General features: G+C 36.0%; 1 protein-coding gene across 1 annotated transcript in view; it reads right to left on the reverse strand.

The window, feature by feature from the left end:
- The window catches only part of CNTNAP2 (contactin associated protein-like 2), a 1203666-nt gene that overhangs the window by 624004 nt on the left and 559302 nt on the right, over window positions 1-20360 (reverse strand). Inside the window, exons 5-7 of the mRNA XM_009323034.1 lie at window positions 8464-8667; window positions 5783-5967; window positions 2372-2515 (exon numbers count right to left, since the gene is read on the reverse strand). Of these exons, the coding sequence (XP_009321309.1) occupies window positions 2372-2515; window positions 5783-5967; window positions 8464-8667 (533 nt within the window). The remainder of the gene's footprint in view (window positions 1-2371; window positions 2516-5782; window positions 5968-8463; window positions 8668-20360) is intronic.

Raw genomic sequence — 20360 nt, forward strand, 5'->3', positions numbered from 1 at the left:
GAACACCATCCTGGGCCTTGAAAACAAAGTCCTATGGTGACATGGCACCCCAGAAAGAATTGAGTCAGACAATGGGTCTCATTTCGAAACAACCTCATAAACACCTGGGCCAAAGAGCACGGCATTTTTGCTCATAACTGTTATGTATATGAGATATAAAAAATTTTTGAACTTTAATTTTGTTCAGAGACAAATCAAGATTATCATCTTGTTATCATCTTTGATTCTCTGGGACTCCTCATTCTTTAAAATCAACTTGTCACCTCCCTTTTATTGTGTGACTTCTGAAATTCAACTGTCTGCATCTCAGAATATTTTTTTTCTTCTGTCTCACACCTCTTTAATATCCTTCTTTCCTCTGTTTTTTTTTTCCCTCTTATGATACATCTCATCACCATACTGATTACTTTGCTTGTTTTCCACTTCATTACATTTTGTCTGTCTTGCCTTTTAAGATAATACATTGTTTATGGCAGGGTATGCCTACTGTTATGGGTTTGTACAGGATCTCCTACAATGGAGCTTTGATCCTTGTTGGATTGCTTAAGTGCCATCATCATAAACATGATTAACAACAACAGTAGTCTCAACTGAGTCTATTTTTCATGCTAAATCAGGCTAAAAACTAGGAGAAAAAAAGCTTTTGTAAGAAACATAAAAATCCATGTTGATTTAGTTAGAGTAAAATTGATTTTGGTTTTGAAGACGTGAAGCAATTTAAGTAATTCTACTGAAAACAAAGGTCACTTCTATTTTTATAGCCATTCTCAAAATTGGAAATCAACAGTACCATCAAATTAAACTAGCTTGCCATAGCCTCTTGATGTACCACTAACACTGCCAAAGCTTCGTATGAGGATTTTACTTTCATGTTACAGGTAACAGAATTCTAAAAACAAACAAACAAATAGAAAACAAAGAGATGATTTTACAGAGATTTTACAGGCCTGCTAGCTATGCCATACTTTTGAAAGGATAGGATTTGCACTACAGAAATCTCTTAAGAAACACTTCTGTTCAGAAAGAAGCTTTAAGAATATGTCCTACTAACTTGCAGTGGACTCGACTGTGCAAAATGGAAAGATTGCTCCTGTACAAAGATCCTTTTCTAAATCAGGCATCAATCTTTGAAAATCATGGTTACATTACAAGCTTAAAATTCACTGCAGGCAGGAAATCACAGGCAATTTTGGAAAACAGAAGTCAAAGATTCAAGAGTTCATGAGACTGAGTCGAAAAAATTCTAAAAGTGGAGTCTTCCTTCACGGCATATATATCATGCTCTTTGCCTTTGACAATACTGAAGAAATTAATGTATAGAAAAGGTTCTAAATATCAGGCTGTATTACTGAGTTTGTATAGGCAAACATCACATATTCAAAATTATCCTTCGTATTACCTTGACCATTTAGCCTTAGTGTTCATACAATTATATGGAATTTCAGTATTACTATCCAAGGAGTAATCAAATGGTAATCAATCCTTTGCACTTCATCATCACTGCATATGTAAATCTTTACTCTTTATTACATAAAGAGAAAAGCAATAGTGGAACCATACATATTGTTAGCAGGATTTTGTGAAGGCTGTAAACTTGTACAGAATAAAGCTTTGAACAACTTATTCAGACCATCTCAAACTCATGGCAATAATACGTTTATTTCTTACCCACATTGCCTTTGTATGCCAGCAAGCAATTTTAGGAACATTTAAAGCCTTAAAAATACAGTAATTAAAGTACATTCTTTCTTAATCACCCTGCCCATAAAGCCACAAATTTGAACATGAAAGCAACTATGAATGCTTAAACAAGAGAAATAATAGAGCAAAATGTTAGTAAGCTCTGTAATGTTAATAAGCTAAATAATTATTTTCAAGTCTAATATCTTGAGGCTTTTCAGAGCTACCAGAAAGGCCTGTAGAAGCATTCCCTTCTAATGATTTTGCACTCCAGCAATCCAACTAGCTCTGCAGGGATGGAAGATACCAGGATTTAAAGCCATGAGAAAGCTGCAATTGATTTAATAATAAATCTTGTCTGCACTGGTTTTGGACTACTACTAATTTGGGAGGAAAGGAAAGAAGTACTTATCCGTTCAGCTGGTTTTCTCTTAAAAAGTAGTTATCTGATACTGAAGGTTAATTTTGGAAAGATGAAATGCGACCTCAGAAGTAAAATGCTCAGACATAACAATAAAAAAAGTCACAAACGTACATACAATAAGATCTTTGGGTATGTGATAAAATTTGTTTTGTGTTCTATATCATTCCAGTACATCACAAGGATATCAGCTACATGCACTCACAAACCTTCTAGTCTCCTTTAGAAGGAGAAGCAGAAGTTTAGATGACTATTAGATTATGCTCTTACCACATTAGAAGGTTCCAATTTCTTCCTCTTGGCAAGATCAGTGATATTATTGCCATTGTAGTTGATGCTCTCCATGCAGCCTTTGAAATTTTTCCTACTGTTAGAACTTGGCTTCCCAGAAAAAGGCATGCCTCCAAAGGTTATCTTTGAATGAAACAGAAAATGGTAGATAGCTACTGGAGGGCAAAGACTTTTAAACAAATGTGCTGTAGATGTATTTGCTTTCTTTGAACACTCAAAGATGGCGAATGAGAGAGCTGGCAACACTGCTTACAGAAAAAGGAAGTATCAAATAAGCACTGCAAAAGCAGAACCCCCCCGTACTGAATTTGTGATTGCAAATATTTATGGTAGTAAATCCCAAGTATTATTACAATTGTCCAAACAGTGAGCAGACACACATCACAGTTGTTCATATATTGACTGCTCTTCTGATCACTACTGAACAATACGTATTTCAAACAAAGAACTTGGAATAAATGTCCATCCCAGTATTTTTCTAAACAAAAGTAGACATTAAATTAGCTGGATAATCCAATTCAAATCATTCACTCAGCTCTAACTGTGTGCCAGAGCTCAGACTACAACACAGCAGCGGTGGGCTCCAATACAATACATTTGTTTCCTTTAATGCTTATGTATCTACTTCATCCAGAAGAATTTTATGGAATCACATAGTTAAAGGTGCTATCCCCTGCTAGACAAAAGCACCTTCCACTACTGAGAACATGCTTTTATCATGTACTTATAGTCAATGAGGAGTTACCACATGACTTGGCAGGCCAAATCAGCTCCATAGAGAAGATGAAGACAACCACTGCAAAGACTCAGCCATCAAGGTCAAACAGGAATTGTTTTTCTCTTAATGATGATTTTCATTACCCTAAAACACTGGGTTATCCAGAATCTCTAGTGCTAAAAAATGAAGAAAAACAAATACTTTACAAACTAAAAATGTTCATCTCTTATGAAGTCTCTCCCTGTCACGCCATAGAAACTATACAAGTCTCTACCGCATCAGGGTCTTTTCTGAAATATTTGGAAACGAATAAATGCTACATGTTTTCATTAATATTTTGCAGCCCAAATGTGAAGAATAAGGGACTCACGAGATTAGTCCCTGCAATCTATGTTAAGTATTTATATCCAATAGATGACGGCATAAATAGTAATGACACTTAGCTTCCCTGCCCCACAAATGCTCACAAAAATGTCTACTTGTAGTCTGCTGCTGAGATTTGGCAGAGCCAAGCTTTTAAATATCATTCATTGTTAATTCCATTTGTTATTACTGAGAGCAGGAAAATGCAGCTCTAGGGACACATTTTCCATTTTAAAAGCGTGTAAGATATCACTTTCTATCCCAAAGAGGAGGCTTTGACTTGGCATATAAGAAGAACTAAAGCTATACAGCTGAAAACCAAAATCTTTATAAATAGCACATACCAGCTATGTAAAAGCATTTTGCGGGACACATCCTCAGGTATTATAAATTGACATGACTTGACTTTAGAGAAGATACAGCACTTTACATGAACTGAAGAATGTGACTGTAATATTTTAATGGCTGTCAAACGTTCTTTTGCATGTTATGGGTTTGGACACAAGATAATGAAAAAGAAAGCATTTTAAAGAAAAGGAGAAAAATTGCAAAGAACATATACCATGACAGTGAGTTAAGAGGGACTCATAGGATTATTTTTTTTTTTACCTTGAAAATGCAGTCAGAACTAATGTTTATTCCTCTTTTGTGCTTACTTAACTTTTCTGAAAGAGATTAACCTAGAAACTATTTTCTCTATGAAAATTTTTTTGATTCTTTCAGGTTTATCCACTGTGATTAATTTATCACAAGGGCAACACATTTAAATTTAGTCTGTGATAACTAACTCCAGGACCTGTGAGATAACTGAGAGGAAAGGAAGGAGAAGAGGTTAAGGCTCTTGCGTTTATATGAACCACAGAAACACATATGCACACACACTCAAATAAGTTCCATTAAACACAAGGGGATCCATGTACATGGAGACTGAAATGTATCTTTGAGAACTGCCAGTGAGGTCTCTAATGTCAGAGAGTAGAGGAAGGTGAATCTCCTGGATTCTACTCTTACTAGGGGTAAGTTTATTGTATGCAATATATTTATTATGTAAACATGCTACATATAGAGATTTTTTTTATATATGTGTGTGTGTGTGTGCGTGCATGCGCGAATTGCCCAACCCTGGCTTATGGCATTCAGCCTAACTTTTTCTGTAATTCACCCACTTGAAAATCTTTAATAAAATCTATTTATGTGAGTTTTCAGTACCTCAGTTCAGATCTTCAGTGCTCGATGAGTAATAGTTGTACAGGCAAATTTGCTCATTATTTTCTCATTATAACTGCTACCAAAGAAGGCATTCATAATGATTTGTTGGAATATAAGTAAATACTTCATTCAGTAACATTTACAATCCTAAGTAATTTTTTCAAACATTCATATCATATTCATGATCAAAAGATTGTTTGTAAAAATATCAATACACAAGTTAATTCAAACTTTTCTGCATTACATCATTTTGATTCCCTCTCACTGCTTAAAAAGTTGCAAGGATGGAAATACATGTATTTGGCTCAGCCAACCACATTAATTCTCATAAGAAACAGTAAAGAGTGCAAGAAAATCATCATACAAAATTTGTAATAACCAACGTGCTGAAGGTCATGTAACAATTTAGAGGAACTGAATAAGTTCATAAAAGCAGAAGCCAGAGTGTAATCAAACAACAAATCCACAACATTTAATTACAACCAACACTTGTGTGCATTAACCTGACTGATTAAACAAAAGTTTTCTTAGAACTTTCCTAATCCTTTATCGCTTCTTTATAAAAAGAAGTTATTGATGTGTGAAAATACAAGGAAGTAGCTACCTACCTAAGACAAGAAAGATCGAGATCCATATTAGTAAAAAGGTTCTAATCTGCTTGCTTTGCTAAAAATAAATACTAATTGTCACCACAGAATGAGGCTTTCTGATTCAAGTGCAAAATTATCATCTGAATGAAATAACAGATTGTATGATTATTTTTTTTTAATCTACTTCCCGCTTACAGCAGCTGCTTTTAGATATTTAAAAGTATTGTATGCTTAGCTTGCTGAATAACATAGATCTCCCATTTTAAAACAAAAGGCTGAGATGGCTCTTACACCAGATGGGATCTGGTAGGCTAATGAAGAGAAACTTAATTTACACTTAAGAGAGAACAGTGTTGGAATGAAAATGTCAGGAAATGTAAGGGAAAAAATAATTAAAACAAATGTACAAAAAAGTACCAAAAGATCTTAAATTATATTAGTTTTCTCTTCTTATTGCACTTATCTTTATAAAGCCAATTTGAATGAAAACAAAAAAGTTCCACTGTCTACCTCATAATCCAGGTCCAGGTAATCAAATTCTCCATTGGTTCTGAAGTGCTGCATGTGTCTGTCCAGGGTGAGATTGATGTTTCTCCCGTGGCGCTCTATGATGATGGAGTGCCAGTGGTGATCGTCCAAAAGGCTGCCTGTCATCACAGATGTGTGGCCATAAATAGAGCCAAGCTGGTTGCTGCCTAAAATGAGAATAGAAACAATAGCAATTCTCACCTCATACCAGTTAGGCAAACATGTTCCTCTTGCTCTGTCAATATTTCACCTGAATCATACCAGACACAATAAGCTGGAGGAAGTCAGTCTGCTATGAAGCTAAGATCTGCCCAGTGGAGAGTTGCTGCCTTAAATACAAATAGCTAGACCAAATACAGCAAGTATCTGATCAGTGAACTGTATAAACAGTTATTTGTAACAGTAGTTATTTGGAGGCAAACCAGAGAAGCAATACCAACTTTCAGTTGCAAAGTTGTTTTCAGCTAGGGGTTTTCTGTGTTTTCATCCCTACACTACAGAAATGAAAAGCTGTCACCTTTGGACAAGGTCCTGAGCTTCCCTGGACCTGTACTGATTTATAACTGTTGAGGAAGACATGGTGCCTCATAACAGACTTTGGTAACAAAAAGCCTTTTCAGTCTGAGTTCTACACTTTGTAGGCTCTGCCAGTATAGCTATACCAGTGAGCTTATAGGAAAAGGCTCAATGCAGATTGAGCTAACAGCAGCAAAAAATGTCTTCTGCTAACATAGCTTATTTCAGTCTTCCCTCCTGCAGCAACCTTCCTATTCTGGAAGTCAAACTACTAGCAAGAGTACAGTTTTGCAACTCTCTGCTGTGTTTTCCAGGGGCTTTTACCAGTGCAGCTATGCTAGTCAGAATCACATCTCATTGCAATCTGACTGACATAGCTAAGCCAGCAAAGGTTGATAGCATGGATCTCAACTGAAGCAGCAGATGACTAATTCAGCAGCAAGTTTAAAAGATTGCTCCACTTCCAATAACTCAGTGCAATCTTCCATGTTCTGAATACATGGGGACCTAAAGCATTTCTGGAGCTGAGAATTTCTTACCATCAAGCATGCCTGCAACTCAGACATTAAGGTTTGTGCATGTTGACAACACATTCTGGCAAATCACACTTCCATGGCTTAAGACATTACTCCCCTACAAATGACCATACTGCCTTTTTGCTGAAGGCCACTAACCCAACAGCTGTTGGTTAAAAAAAAAAAAAAAATAAACGTCCATGAGCCTCAGTTTATAGAATCATAGAATCATAGAATATTTTGGGTTGGAAGAGACCTTTAAAGGTCATTTAGTCCAACCCCCCTGCCATGGGCAGGGACATCTTCAACTAGATCAGGTTGCTCAGAGCCCCGTCCAACCTGACCTTGAATGTTTCCAGGGATGGGGCAGGTTTCTTCAATACAAAGTCAAATCCAGTGCAAAGCAGAACCTAAATCTATCCCCATCTCCCCATCCTCCCCTCCCACGATGTTTGAAACTAAGTCACTGGATTTCACCAGGCAAAATGAACATCCTTTTCCACTGACTCTGGTGCAAAGACAATACTCTCAGGCAGAGGAAGAATAACACCATAAGCCATTAGCAAAGACAATATTCTCAGGCAGAGGAAGAATAACACCATAAGCCATTACTTCTGTTTATTAAGTGAGTGTGTCACAGGGCCTATTCCCATTTATCAGCCTAGTGATTTAAGAACATCCCCACCGAGCACATATATGGAAGTTATAATAGCTTAAAAAGACAGACTGAACTGAAGAATACAGAGAAACTGGAAATGAATGGGTTAGTATTGCAATTAAAATTTTTAAAAATAGACAACTGCTATAGGAAAATATGCTTTCTTCCTCCTCATCTGCTCACGTTGATCTTTAGAAAAAGAGCAGGAGAAAATGCTAGTGGAAATAATTACTATTCAATGTAAATAATGAACAGAATAATTTACTCTTCACATATCTGTAAGAGAACTAAGGAAAGTTACATGAAATCTTTTTCTAAAACTCTATTGTTTGAAGGGGAAAAAAAACCCCTGAAACCAGATAAATGTGGGATTTTTTAATAATAAATGCTCTTTATAAATCTGGTCACTCATGAGCCTGTAGTCTTTCACTACAGGGAAAAAGGAGGCTGGAACTAGAGTAACATATACAGGATTCTATCATAAAACTGCCTGACAAACTGATATGTCTTCTTTCCTTTCCTAGTCCTACTTCTCAGATTCTAGGAAGGCTGCTGAATCTCAACTTCATGTAGCCTGTAGCTTCCCAGGTGATTGATACTTTTTTGCTGCAAGGTTCCTAAGGGTGACCGTTATTCCGCTAGCACTGGTGACAGTGTCCTTTTCTCACACAAAGCCACAGCTGAGGCCTAATATAATTCTAGCAAGGCTTTTTTTGTTTGTGGCAAGTTTCTAATGACAATATATTGCTGATCCTGTTTTTCTGTATGATCTTATTTTCATGGTATCTCACACAGAATAAAAAGGAAGGAACGGAACAGAAAAAAAAAATAGAAAGGGAATGAACAACATTTTCATCAAATCTGATTAAACGATGTGGCTTACCATATTACTGGGGAAAAAAAGATGTAATATTTGACGTAAAACTTTTGTGGGAGAGTTAAAAAGTACACAAAACTAAACAATCAAAGCATACCTAAATTTAAATTTAGAACAAGTTTGGCTTTCTTCAGTTCCAAGGTGATATAGTCTCCTTGTTGTCCTTCTCCGTGGAAGATTACACCTTCGCTTTCAGAGGTCTTAAATTTCAGAGAGATGACATCTTTCAGTGTTTTCATTTTCTTGTTCCTGAATCTGTATGGTAACACTACATGGCCATCAAAATTGATAACATCAGCCCCTAAAGGAAAAAGCAAATAACATTGTTGATGAGCGATTATATATTCCTGTGACCACTGGAAAAAGACATGCCATATGTAGATTGTACCTGAAGAGAATAAAAAATGTGCAAGTGTGATATGCATTGTAAATACATTTTCTCTTGACCATAATTTAGTACTATAAAAAGTAGGAACCAGGCAGGACATAATTTTAATGCATAGGTTATAAAAGCAGATGGGACAAATACTACAACTGTACTCAACATTTTCAGTTTCTCTCAAATATAGTTGCTGCCGTGCACACTTTCTTAATTATAGTTGAACATGAAAGGCAAACTTCTGAGTGGTCATTAATAATTCATTTGATACCTCTTTAAAATCCAGTATAGGTATCTGGGAGGACTGTAAACAGTAAAACATGAGCCCAAAGAAATTGCCTAGCAATTTTAAAAGATTCCTCAAACTGTATGTAAACCATAGGCATAAGCCTTGGCTAGTTCAGTTTTATATGGAAATATTGGGTAAGTTGTGACCTCAACTAATTTTGAGAAGAAAAAAAAAGTTCTGTCATTTGGGCTAATTTTTGTTCCAGGTTTGGTTTTATTCAAAATCTGGGAAGAAAATTGAGGGATGCAATCATTATCATTTAAAGTCAATCCAATACTCATATAAATGTTGCATAATGACACTACAAAATTTCATGTTGTCTTACTTTCATGACTTAATCTCTACTCTAAAGAAGGAGCCACAATTTTCCATAATTTTCTGGAGGCTAGATCCACAGTAAAAATAGCCACAGAGCTTGATTCCATTCAACAGACGTAGTTCTGCTAAGTATTGAATCTTGTCATTTAAGCAGAGCTCGGTAAAAGATTGTAAACAGATACTGATCTCTAAAAATTTATTTAAGAAATCCTCTCTGTAAACTGCTTAACTTATGATCAGTCACCAGTGCCTTAGCTCCTATTTGTATGAGGATCATACAAATTTGTATGATCCTATTTGTATGAGGATCATACAAATCATACAAACATCCTCATTGTTCACAACTGACAATTTAAACAGTCACTAAGCAAAAGTCTTAAAAAGGAATAAATAAATAAAAAAGTTCATTTTTTTTAAAGAAAAAAGTATTTCCTATCCATATTCTTCAAAAACATTCTTCTTATTGGCATACCATATTCATACCAGTCATTTCACACTCTGAATGAAATGAAGGATGGCATTTTATCATAAATTCTTCAACCACATCTGATTTTTGCCTACTTCTGTGGGCTGCTTTTTGGTGACTGCTTGCAACTTTTTAAAATTCCTAACTTGTTTTTGCTATTATGGTGGGAAGTTATTTAAATCTTTCAGACCCCCTCAAAAACACAGAAACAAACCCACTCCTGTTGTGTAATTAACACAGAAGAATCTTCTAAAACTCCAATAAAACACTTTGTACACTATGTCTAAATAACTGCATATATTTCAATTTGAAATTATATGGCCTACGTTAGCTGATTATGCTAAAACCTGTTGCCTTTGTTATTATAACGTATGTCAAACACATTTAAAAAATGCTTATTTTCAACTAATCTCTGAAATAGTATTTTACACCCTGATTCAGAGAAGACCCTAAACAAATGTGTACATCCATCTCTGCCTTGAGAATTTAGGAACCATCAAAATGGTCTGCTGATTCAATTTTTACTACTGTTGTGTCCTCAATTGCTATCAAAGGACAGCTTATGTATAGCATCTGTATAGGTTGCTTTTTCACATTCTATAACTTCCAGAAATACTTTTCACAGTGATATAAGAGCTATTTGAGTTTCAAAGAAGAGTATTCAATCAAGCTTCATGATGTTTAGCATTTATTTTCTAGAGGAAAGTATGTAAAACCACAACCAATATTTCATAAATTATTTCTATCATCCCATTGTTCAGTCAAAAAATCGACAACCCATCTTGTATTCATTAACTAAAACACACCCAATTGAGACTGAGGCTTGCAGTCATGTTGATTAAATGCCTATTCATACATCCTTACATCACTGAGCACAGCAAGTTTTCAAATATAAAGACCGACACATTATGCTTCCATCATTCGGGATTTTCTCTACAAATCACTAGTATAATAAATAGCTCTCTACTACTTCCAGGTCATTTGTTTTGCTGAGACAATGATTCTCTGCATGCTGATGAAGTATGTGATATCTGTTTCTGGTTGATATAACCATTTGTCCTCTGTACATCTTTAATAAATCTGTATGTACACTCACAATATGGCCATTATCCTCAGTTGACACAAACTGTTGACTCTCTAGGGATTATTACAAATTGCAGAAGTTAAGAACTTTGCTACCTTGCAGAAACTATGTTTACAGTTCCTAAGACTGATACGGGGAAGCATACCAGTGGACAGTTGTTGACCTACAGGTCCACCTAATTTATACTAAAGATAAAATGATGGATCTCGGTGCAGCATGGATCGTCAGAGCTTCTCATTTTACCTTCACAATGCTGCTGCTTTTTAAGCTTAAGAGTTTTAAAGATAAAACTCATAAAACATGAGCATTACAAATTGACTGCAATATCCCATATTTATTAGTATATAATATATATCTCATGTATATCAGAATGCAGCAATATATATTAGAAATATAACTTTTCTTTATAAAACACACCTTACAATACACATTCCAATAATAAATGCTTATTAAGCTCTAAGTGCAACTAAAACTCTCAGCCTGAGCTGGTTCATCTGAATGACAAATTCCAGGAATGTGAATCAGCTCAAAATTAAATATCAAAATGGCATGTTGTATTTGCTGTGCAAGAAATCCATTAAAAAGTTATCAGCATGCAAGGAAGACACGTTTTCTCAGGCACAGATGCAGATGTTGCTCTCAGAAATGAGGCCACCATCATTCATATTCTGAGTCTGTATTCAGAAGCAACAGTATGTGATTTCAGAGATGGGGTTATCTTGTATACGCTCACGACTGAAGTAAATACATTACTTCTGGAATTTGTTTTGAAGGAACAAAGAAAATGTTTAGAAAAATATTGTAACAGAGATTATATCAACCCGTTGTTTTTGCTTGCCTTACAAGCTGTCAGGAGATCCAAGAAATGCCTTCTTGAGATTTTTGTATGTACTTTTAGAAAAGAACTTTTAGAAAAGCTTCAAATCTGTTTATAGAAAAAAAAATCTACATGAAAGTCACTCTGTTATCACAAAAATCATACTTCCACGTAAAGCAAATTTGGTATACAGATTATACTCTTTTGAATCTACATACAACTACCTTCAACAAACGCTACAAATGAAAGAAAATTGTTGGACCTTACAGCTTAAGCATCCTTCATAACAAATATACATAATAAAAAATATGATTCCATATACAATGTCAGAGATTCTCTTCCATTAATATTTGTTGAATTTATTTTCTGATGGTTATAGGAACCTCTATATGGGGTATATCATCTTTCCCCTAAGGCCAGCTGGTACCACTTTTTAACATCTGCAAAAGTTACCTTAACAGTCAGGCATCTGATCCAGAACTGATCAGGACAATGACTTGACTTCTGTGGGTTTGTGGATTCACAACATGTTGCCCATAAAAAGGCAATTACCACCTTTGTACCTATGCCATTGCTGCAGTTATGCATACGTGTTCTTCACATCATTCCTTGAAGCAAATTCACATCACACACTTTAAGAAAGCTGAGTAAAAGTAGCACAGTTTTCCAAAACCTGGCCCTGAATTGCCATGTTTTGAAAATCATCCAATTAAAAAGAGAAACAGCAGTAATCTTTGATTAAGCTGGTTTTTTATGCATAGCTGTGCTGGCAGCATGCACATGGGTCTGCATGATAATTCAATCACCTAAAGATTACATAGCAATTATGTTTAAGAGTTATCCTATGTAGAACTATGGTAATGACTTGTATTCCTTCTATGATGACACTCAGCTATTTAATATTATGATAATTACCATGATGCGGAATGGTACTTAGACAGTAAACCATATAATTCCTATAATTGCAGTGTAAATATATAATTTTTCTCATCCTTAGCTACTCAACTACCAGCATTAGTAGGAAAGAGACCTAAGCCATCACATACAGTAAGTTCACCTGCCTTCAGTGAAGTCTGACTCTTCTCAGAGGCTACTGCTGCAATGGGGGAAAAATTTTTTTTAAAAAGATAAAGTGCAAAAAAAGGTGAGAAAGCAGGAAAGATGGAGAAAGAGGATAAAATGCAGAAACATGGGGGGAAAAGCAACTGACAGTATTTAAAAAAACAATTACATTCAAATAGGAAGTACAGCTCTGATTAGTTTCAATTTGATTTCTCCCCTATTGGATTTCCTAAGATATGGATGGACTGCATAACACTGTTGACATCTTAAAAATATAACACCACTTTCAGCTGGCTAGGAAGTTGGGTTAGGTCTTATCCTAGTATATGTCTGAGATGCCACATTAAAACCATTTTCTTAGTTAATGGCATCACCGCATTCAATTTTCCTCTAAAAAATAATAAAGTCAGCCTTAAAAATATCGACAGGAAATTGGGTGACAAATGTGACCCCATTCCCAAATCTCAAAGGAAAATAAGTCACCAGTCATGGGTCTTCCTACCTATGCTTTTGTCCTGTACTTTTGGCCACATGCAGGATTTGGTAAAATTTGGTCAGGGAATCAAATCTCTATAAAGATATTTTATTTAGAGCCCCAAAATAATTTATTAATTAATTATAAAGAAACAACTTCAAATCATACTCAAGCTCTAGAACTTCCCTATTTCCTCCTTTTCTGGTGAGAGAAATATAACTATCCTCAGTGTCAGCATCTGAAGGATGAGGAATTGCGCATTCACAAAGATTCAATACCGAGACTTCTGCACAGCTATTTAACTACTTTGATCCAGGTACTGCTTGGAATTACTAAAAAATCCCTGCTATCAGACACTGTAAAATAACACTGATCAGAACAAAGGAGAACACCAAAGTACTTTCCAGAAAATTCCTTACCATACAGTAAAAATAATCAACATTATTAATTGCCAATTTAACATGTACACATATTTTAAAATTGCTACTGATCTCTGAATGATCAACTCTACAAAGCCTGTACAGAATATTTCACTGGGATTAAAAATACAAAAGTTCTGTACTACTCATCCACAGTGACCTTAGGTGAAATTTTCTCACTCCATTGTCTCTCCTCCATTATCTCTATTTCATCTGCTTAAATCTTATCTGTAGATTAAACAATTTTTAGGGAAAAGATCTTCACTTGTAGCATCCTTTTCTTACTCCACAATGTGAGCCTTATGTCTGATATACTAATACTGTAGTAATAAATATCATTAACCATGCACTGATAATTTATCCTCTGAAAACATCAGAGATGCATCAAAGCATCTGTGGCTGGGCCAAACTATTCCACATGTGTAGTTTCATTTGTTGTAGCTATTAGTCACGGGTACTAAAATATCATTATGACAAATATAAGCACATAAACAGTGTATTATTTACATATTTTAACAGCAAAAATTAGGTTTTCACCTAACAAAGCAAGGGACAAGGCTCAAAATCATACCAAAACCAAACTCTCATTTTGTTATTGCTCACTATAAATTACCTACACAGAAATTGCTTCAGAAGACCTTAATCTACTTTTTCAGTAGCTCCAAACACTGTCAACGTGGTAGCATGTCAAATTTGCCACTGGAGTCTTTGCAGCTCGAATCTCAGTGGCACTAGGTTAGCTGAGCTCATGTTAGAGACGCATTACTACATCTCATTGCACCAGAAAAATGAGGAAGCCATGTCCCAGCACAGCAGTCAAAAGATTGTCTCCTCTTTTATGTTTTCTTACGACGAGGCAGAAAGCCAAAGGTACTGTGTTTGAACATTTCCTTCAGGCACTACAGTCCAGCCGTAAGGACATGGGCAACTCAGTGGCTTGAAATCTGCTGCAGCAAAACTGACACTGCCTTTAATCTCTTTTTCAAAAGGCATCTGCCACAAAGGCAAACCCCCCCCCCCCAAACCTAAAACAGATACAGATGTATATTGCATATACAATAATGTATACTTCTTCATATTCTAGAAGTATATGGTGAAGGAAAATCAATTTTAAGTTTCTGTTGCCTGCTTAGCTTCCACTGCAATGAATCTGAATCTGTTGTTATCTGTCAATGAATCCAACCCTAAGTGATGTCAATGCTTGAAAAAGAAAAAATACATGTGCTATGAGGTTTGGAATTTTTTTATTGCTTTTCTTTACATTAGGTATAATGTATATATGGCAATGCAGTATCAAAGTAGCAAAAAATGTTTTGTCAAGCTGTATTTTTAACTCAATTCTTGGGTAAAAGGCACAAACTTTATTCTTATATTTTATATACCTGCCAGAAACTCTGAAAATAAATCTGTGAGGAAGTATTCCCTAAGGTGGTGAGAATGCTTTGCCAGGTTCTGAGTGCAATATCCATTGAAGATATGCCAACAGCACTCATTACTTTTCAAGTTTTCTCTGAATTTCAAAGCACAGGCATTTTTTCCTATTATTATTATTATCACTCTTGTTATTGTAATGCCAGTATACTACTACTCAGTTTGCTAGCTCTTGTGCAAGTGTCTGTAAACATGTGGTTCTTTGTCTGGGATAATTTAATGCCTAAGAAGACACAAATGCAACAAGTGAAATGAATAAGCAGTAGAAGAAAAATAAAAAGGAAGGAAAACAATATGAAGAAATGTAATCTAATGACCATGGCTAAAAGTCCCCGTCCCCGTCCCCCCCCCGCTTTTTTTTTCAGTAGGACAATTGGGTTCTTTCTCTAATTTGTGTAGCTATTAAACTACACTGCTACACAAGCTAATTGTTGATTAAGACAATAATTTTGTGATGAGTGTATACACCAGTGTAGTGTTCTGCAGTTACACCTAACTTCTGGTTTGTATCATGTAAGATAAAAGGTTCTCCAGGAAAACCTGGAGGTCTGGAAAGGCATTAGTTACAGCATACACAGAAGAAAACACTAAAACTTTTGGGGGAATGTAAGACTTACGAACTCAGACTAAGCCTCCAAATATGGCACAAAATTATTGTCTTAAGGGTGTGTATAACTAGGATGATTTTTCAAGCACTAAACAATATGGTTGATGATATTTTTTTCTGCCAGATCTCATGAGGTTTTCAAGTAAATTTTCTTTCATTAATTCTTCAGCTTTCAAAAAGACAACTTCATTTAAAAACCAAATGGGAACATTTTAAAATATGCTATGCCTATACTATAAATTGGAAAAATGAGGCAATGAACATGTTTATAGTATACTTTGCAATTCAGCTTTAAGTTTATGCATCCTAACCACAGTTTACAAATTAGACCATACTGAATTCTGTGCTCCTATAATGGGCTATTAACAGTACCAGACAGAACTGAGGTAAGACTGCAATTCAAGATAACGTTCAGCTCAGATAAAAACTATTCCTTCCATAATCTAGTCTGGTTTGTGACTCCAGAAAGTCAATTACGACACACGGTATGAGATGCAGTCTATTTGAAGAACTCTATTCATAGGGGAGATAGGAGATTGAGCACCACAAAAAATACAACTTCCGTGGCAATGTGTTTCTTTGCTTAATTCCAATTATTTAATTGCTTAAACAACAAGTTTTTTTTTTTCCAGCCAGAAAATCTCTGCGCTTACCTGTATAATTTAGTGATATTTTATAAACAAGACTTTTTAACATGTGTTTTGTCCTGAGAATGTAATTGGTCTTACTGTTGATGCACACCTACTTGTCTTTAAAATAATTTTATTCAAATAGTTAAAGTTCAAATTAGGAAAAAAAATTGAAGGCTGTTCTGAAGACCTGCTGAATCCTGAGGTTGAAGGCCTGGATATTTTTAATTATCTTTGAACTATAAGGTGCAAGTTAAACTGTGTAGTCTTCATCATCTCAAAGTTATACTCACATGAACGTCATCCACATTCATCACTGATGAAGTGAGAGGTGGTAGGTCATAAAATCATTCCCTTTTACCAAAACCTCCTCCAGTGTCTCTGGCTGTAACAATCATGTTTTAGCTGATAACTTTCCAGGTCATAGTACAGTAGTATTCACCAAATGGACAAAACAGAAGCAGTTTGATACATGAGTTTTTGTACTTTAAAAGTTTTCATTTGTATAACATTGCAAGGGTCATTTATGATCATAAAAGTTAAAAATCCGGCATCTTGCAACTATGCACTAGAAGCAGCAAAATGTTCTTTATGATTTATTGTTCTCTAGCTATGGTACTTCCAAATAAATTTGGTAAAAAATATATGTATAATTGAAATATTCTAAAGAAACTCAGCTTTTTGTATTTTATCATGCTGATTTACAAGTCGGAAGCGTTCCTCGCAACCGTAAATACATTTAGTTCTATCCTTCATTGTGAAACTCATCATTTGATATTGAATCTCAATGGGAACATTAAAGTGTATAATTAAACTCTGAAACCACGTACAGTAAAGAACTTAATTTACTTGAAAACAGATAACCTCTACTAATGTTTTCACTGTTTATTAAAAAAGTAAATCACAAGAGCTCCAGGTCAATAAAAAAGGACAATTCTGACTCTCATAGTAAATGGCCAAAACAGGTCTCAATCCTTATTAAACTGCTGAGCTCGCTCATTACTTAATGAAAAAAACTACAGCAAAGAAAGAAGCTGTACCACGTCACACAACATTTACACTCAATTTACTCGGTGAACAAATGAGCTACAAAATGGACAAGACAATCTATTAAAACACTAAGGAAATGGATGACTAGCTGGAGCTCTCGTTTTAATGTTTACAGCTGCATGAAAACAGGAAGATGCACAGCTGACCTACAAAATAGTGATTTAGAATTTCTCTTTCTAATTTCTTTTCGAACTGATGCCACCCAATTCAATCATCTGATGGTATAGAATCTTTCCACACATCTTTTAATGTCTGGATGCTCTAAGAATACTCATTACTCAAGGCCAAATTCTTCTTTCTGGCTCACATTCTATATCCTTTATTCACATAATCACTCTCAAACACATATTCTTTACTTCTTCTAACCATGGAGCTCATACTTAAATTGAACTTTCAAAGGGAGCTGCATACACACTGATTAAGAAATATGCAGCAGGGACAGTTTCAAGCTGCTGTACTCAATTAAATCTCATACAGTAAAGATCTCGCTCTCGTCATTTGAACTTCTGCAGTTGACCCTAAAGAGCAAGGAGTGCAAGACTGAGTCTCAGTTTTGGCCGGGGAACACACACATTTATTCTAGTGAGTAGCCTCACTATTGTCTAAGGCACACAAATGTGTGTCATTAAAGGCCATTTCTAATGGATGTACAGTCTTCCCTTCTTTCTTCCAACTGTCAGCCTGCCGCTGCTACTAATTCCATCTTGCTGCACCAATTTATTTTAGGAAAAGAGACACTAAGATGGAGCATATTGCTATTTTCAGCTACTGCATTTCAATTAAAAATGATGAGTTAATAGAGGCAAATCCTTTAGCATAAATGATAGTGGAACAACTTTGTGCATTTATAAGACAGTTCAGTTTCATTGTCGTGTTTCCAAATTACTCCGAGACAAACACCTTGCGTTAAGCACAGCATCAGAAAAGCAGACTACTGGAACTTGATGCTGGGCAAATAATTCAAGATTAGTAATTCAGTCAATTATTTTTTCCTCTCCTTGCCTAATATCCAACATACCTAAGACCATGCATATCTCTAATGCATTCTTTACTCAGTGTCATCTAGCACATTGTAAGAAAAGGTATTAGTTTCTAACTTGCAAGCTATAAAATTTAGGCCCCAAACTCTATCGTGCATGGATGAAGTGGTGAACTTAATGGTGGCTGAATCCAGTGTTTTTCTATTCCTTTGTATGTATTTCAGTGTGTATAATTTAAAAAACCACTCATATTCAAGGTTATGAGTCAGGTCTTTATTTTCAGATGATCTAAGTTCATTTAGTTCTGCTTTGGTTCAGTGAAAGTCTAATAATTTACTTTAACATGGAGATGGCCCCCAATGATTAAGGGCGTGCTACTGTAATAGGGCATACAGTTGCCAATTTTAAGTGAATGAGTGCTTTATTTGAGTAACAACGAGCAAAAATTTAAGGATCTGGTAGTGCATTGACATAACTTGTAACTCTGTTTACACTCCATAGAAAGAAAATCCCCAAATGATTCAATATATAACAATGTGAAATGCTCAACTTGAGTTACACCAAACGTATAGAGTGAGAGAGTTCCCCGAGAGGGAAAAAAAAATACTTTTATTTCAGAAATGCTCTCCATTACAGGTAGTACAGCAAGTAAAAGCAGGCAAGAGCACGTAATCACAAAATCATTAAGGTTGGAAGGGATCTCTAGAAATCATCTAGTCCAACCCACCTGCTCAGAACCTATTTGGAAACTTTATTCTGACAGAAGCACTGAGTTTCAGTTAACTGGCCTTTCACCTTTTTTCCTGACCTGAAACAGGAAATAGGACATTTGCTTTTACCAGCAAATGATTTTCCTTCTTTGTGTTTATCAGGCTGCACTTTCCAAGGTCAGTGATATATTGTGTCCACCTCCCTGCCGCCAGACATGACTTATCTATAACTTCTAGTTTTACAGTTTAAGATTTGCTGGTGTTGCAGAGTTTAAGACCTTTAAATTCCCCATTTGTCAGAACAGTTCTGAAGACTCTTTCTTCAGAGTGAGTTTGCTTATGGCATCTCAGCTGTGCAACTGGCTGTTCCTCCCCTATGAATTGTACCATGCGTTTCAGGCTTCCCTGTGCAGTCAGTGCCATCAATTCAGTCTCCTCAACTCTGGATTATTCTCCATCACTAAAAGCTGAAAAAAGTCAGAAGGATGAGAGTTTCTTCTCAGGAAGAGTATAAGGAACTCTCCCTCACATGCACTTAACGCAGATTAACGTGCAGCAGGTGCAATACTTATAATCACAGATATTGAAATACATTACTGTTGTGATTTCAATTCTTCATCCACTATTACTGTTTTGCTTTTTCTGGCCTAATGGGTTAATTTCATTTAACTTTTCAAGCTCTAACGTAAGTATAGACACTAGAATCTAAAACTATTGCTTTGTTTCCTCAATCATTTTTGAAATGACTGTCTCTAAATTTACAGGTTTCTGACAGAGCCTGTAAGGTGCAAGAGACAGTCATAAACGATCTTAAGACCAACCAGGCAGGCAGCTTTCCTTATAGAGAGTTATTTTAGAAGCCAGAAGCCTTCCTTGCATTCCAGGATCTTTAAATTACGTAGCATCCTCGCAAGCCTCAGGCCCAAGGAATTAAAAGAAAGCATGCCTTCTGTATGAAAGCAGCACATACACAGCTCTGAGCACTCATGGTATCAACTCCTCCGGCTTGAAAAAAGATGTAAGAGTAGGCAGGGGTCAGGTTCAGATCTCTTGGCCTGGAGAAGGAACCGGGGAGGCAGCCTGCAGGAGCCGGCAGGAGAGACCCCAGTAAGAGCCTGGAGCTGGACGTCCTTCCCAAGGTAAGCGCCCAGCCAGGGGAGGTGGCAGGGGAGGAAGCATGGGGGTCCGCGCTGCCTGCCGGCAGGGACAGCCCAAGCTCTGCAGGCAACTGAGAAAGGGCCTCCCACCGGTACAGCAGGCCCAGCTCTGGCACAGCAT

This window comes from Pygoscelis adeliae, unplaced genomic scaffold (assembly GCF_000699105.1).
Source record: "Pygoscelis adeliae isolate BGI_AS28 unplaced genomic scaffold, ASM69910v1 Scaffold264, whole genome shotgun sequence".
Taxonomy (NCBI): Eukaryota; Metazoa; Chordata; class Aves; order Sphenisciformes; family Spheniscidae; genus Pygoscelis; species Pygoscelis adeliae.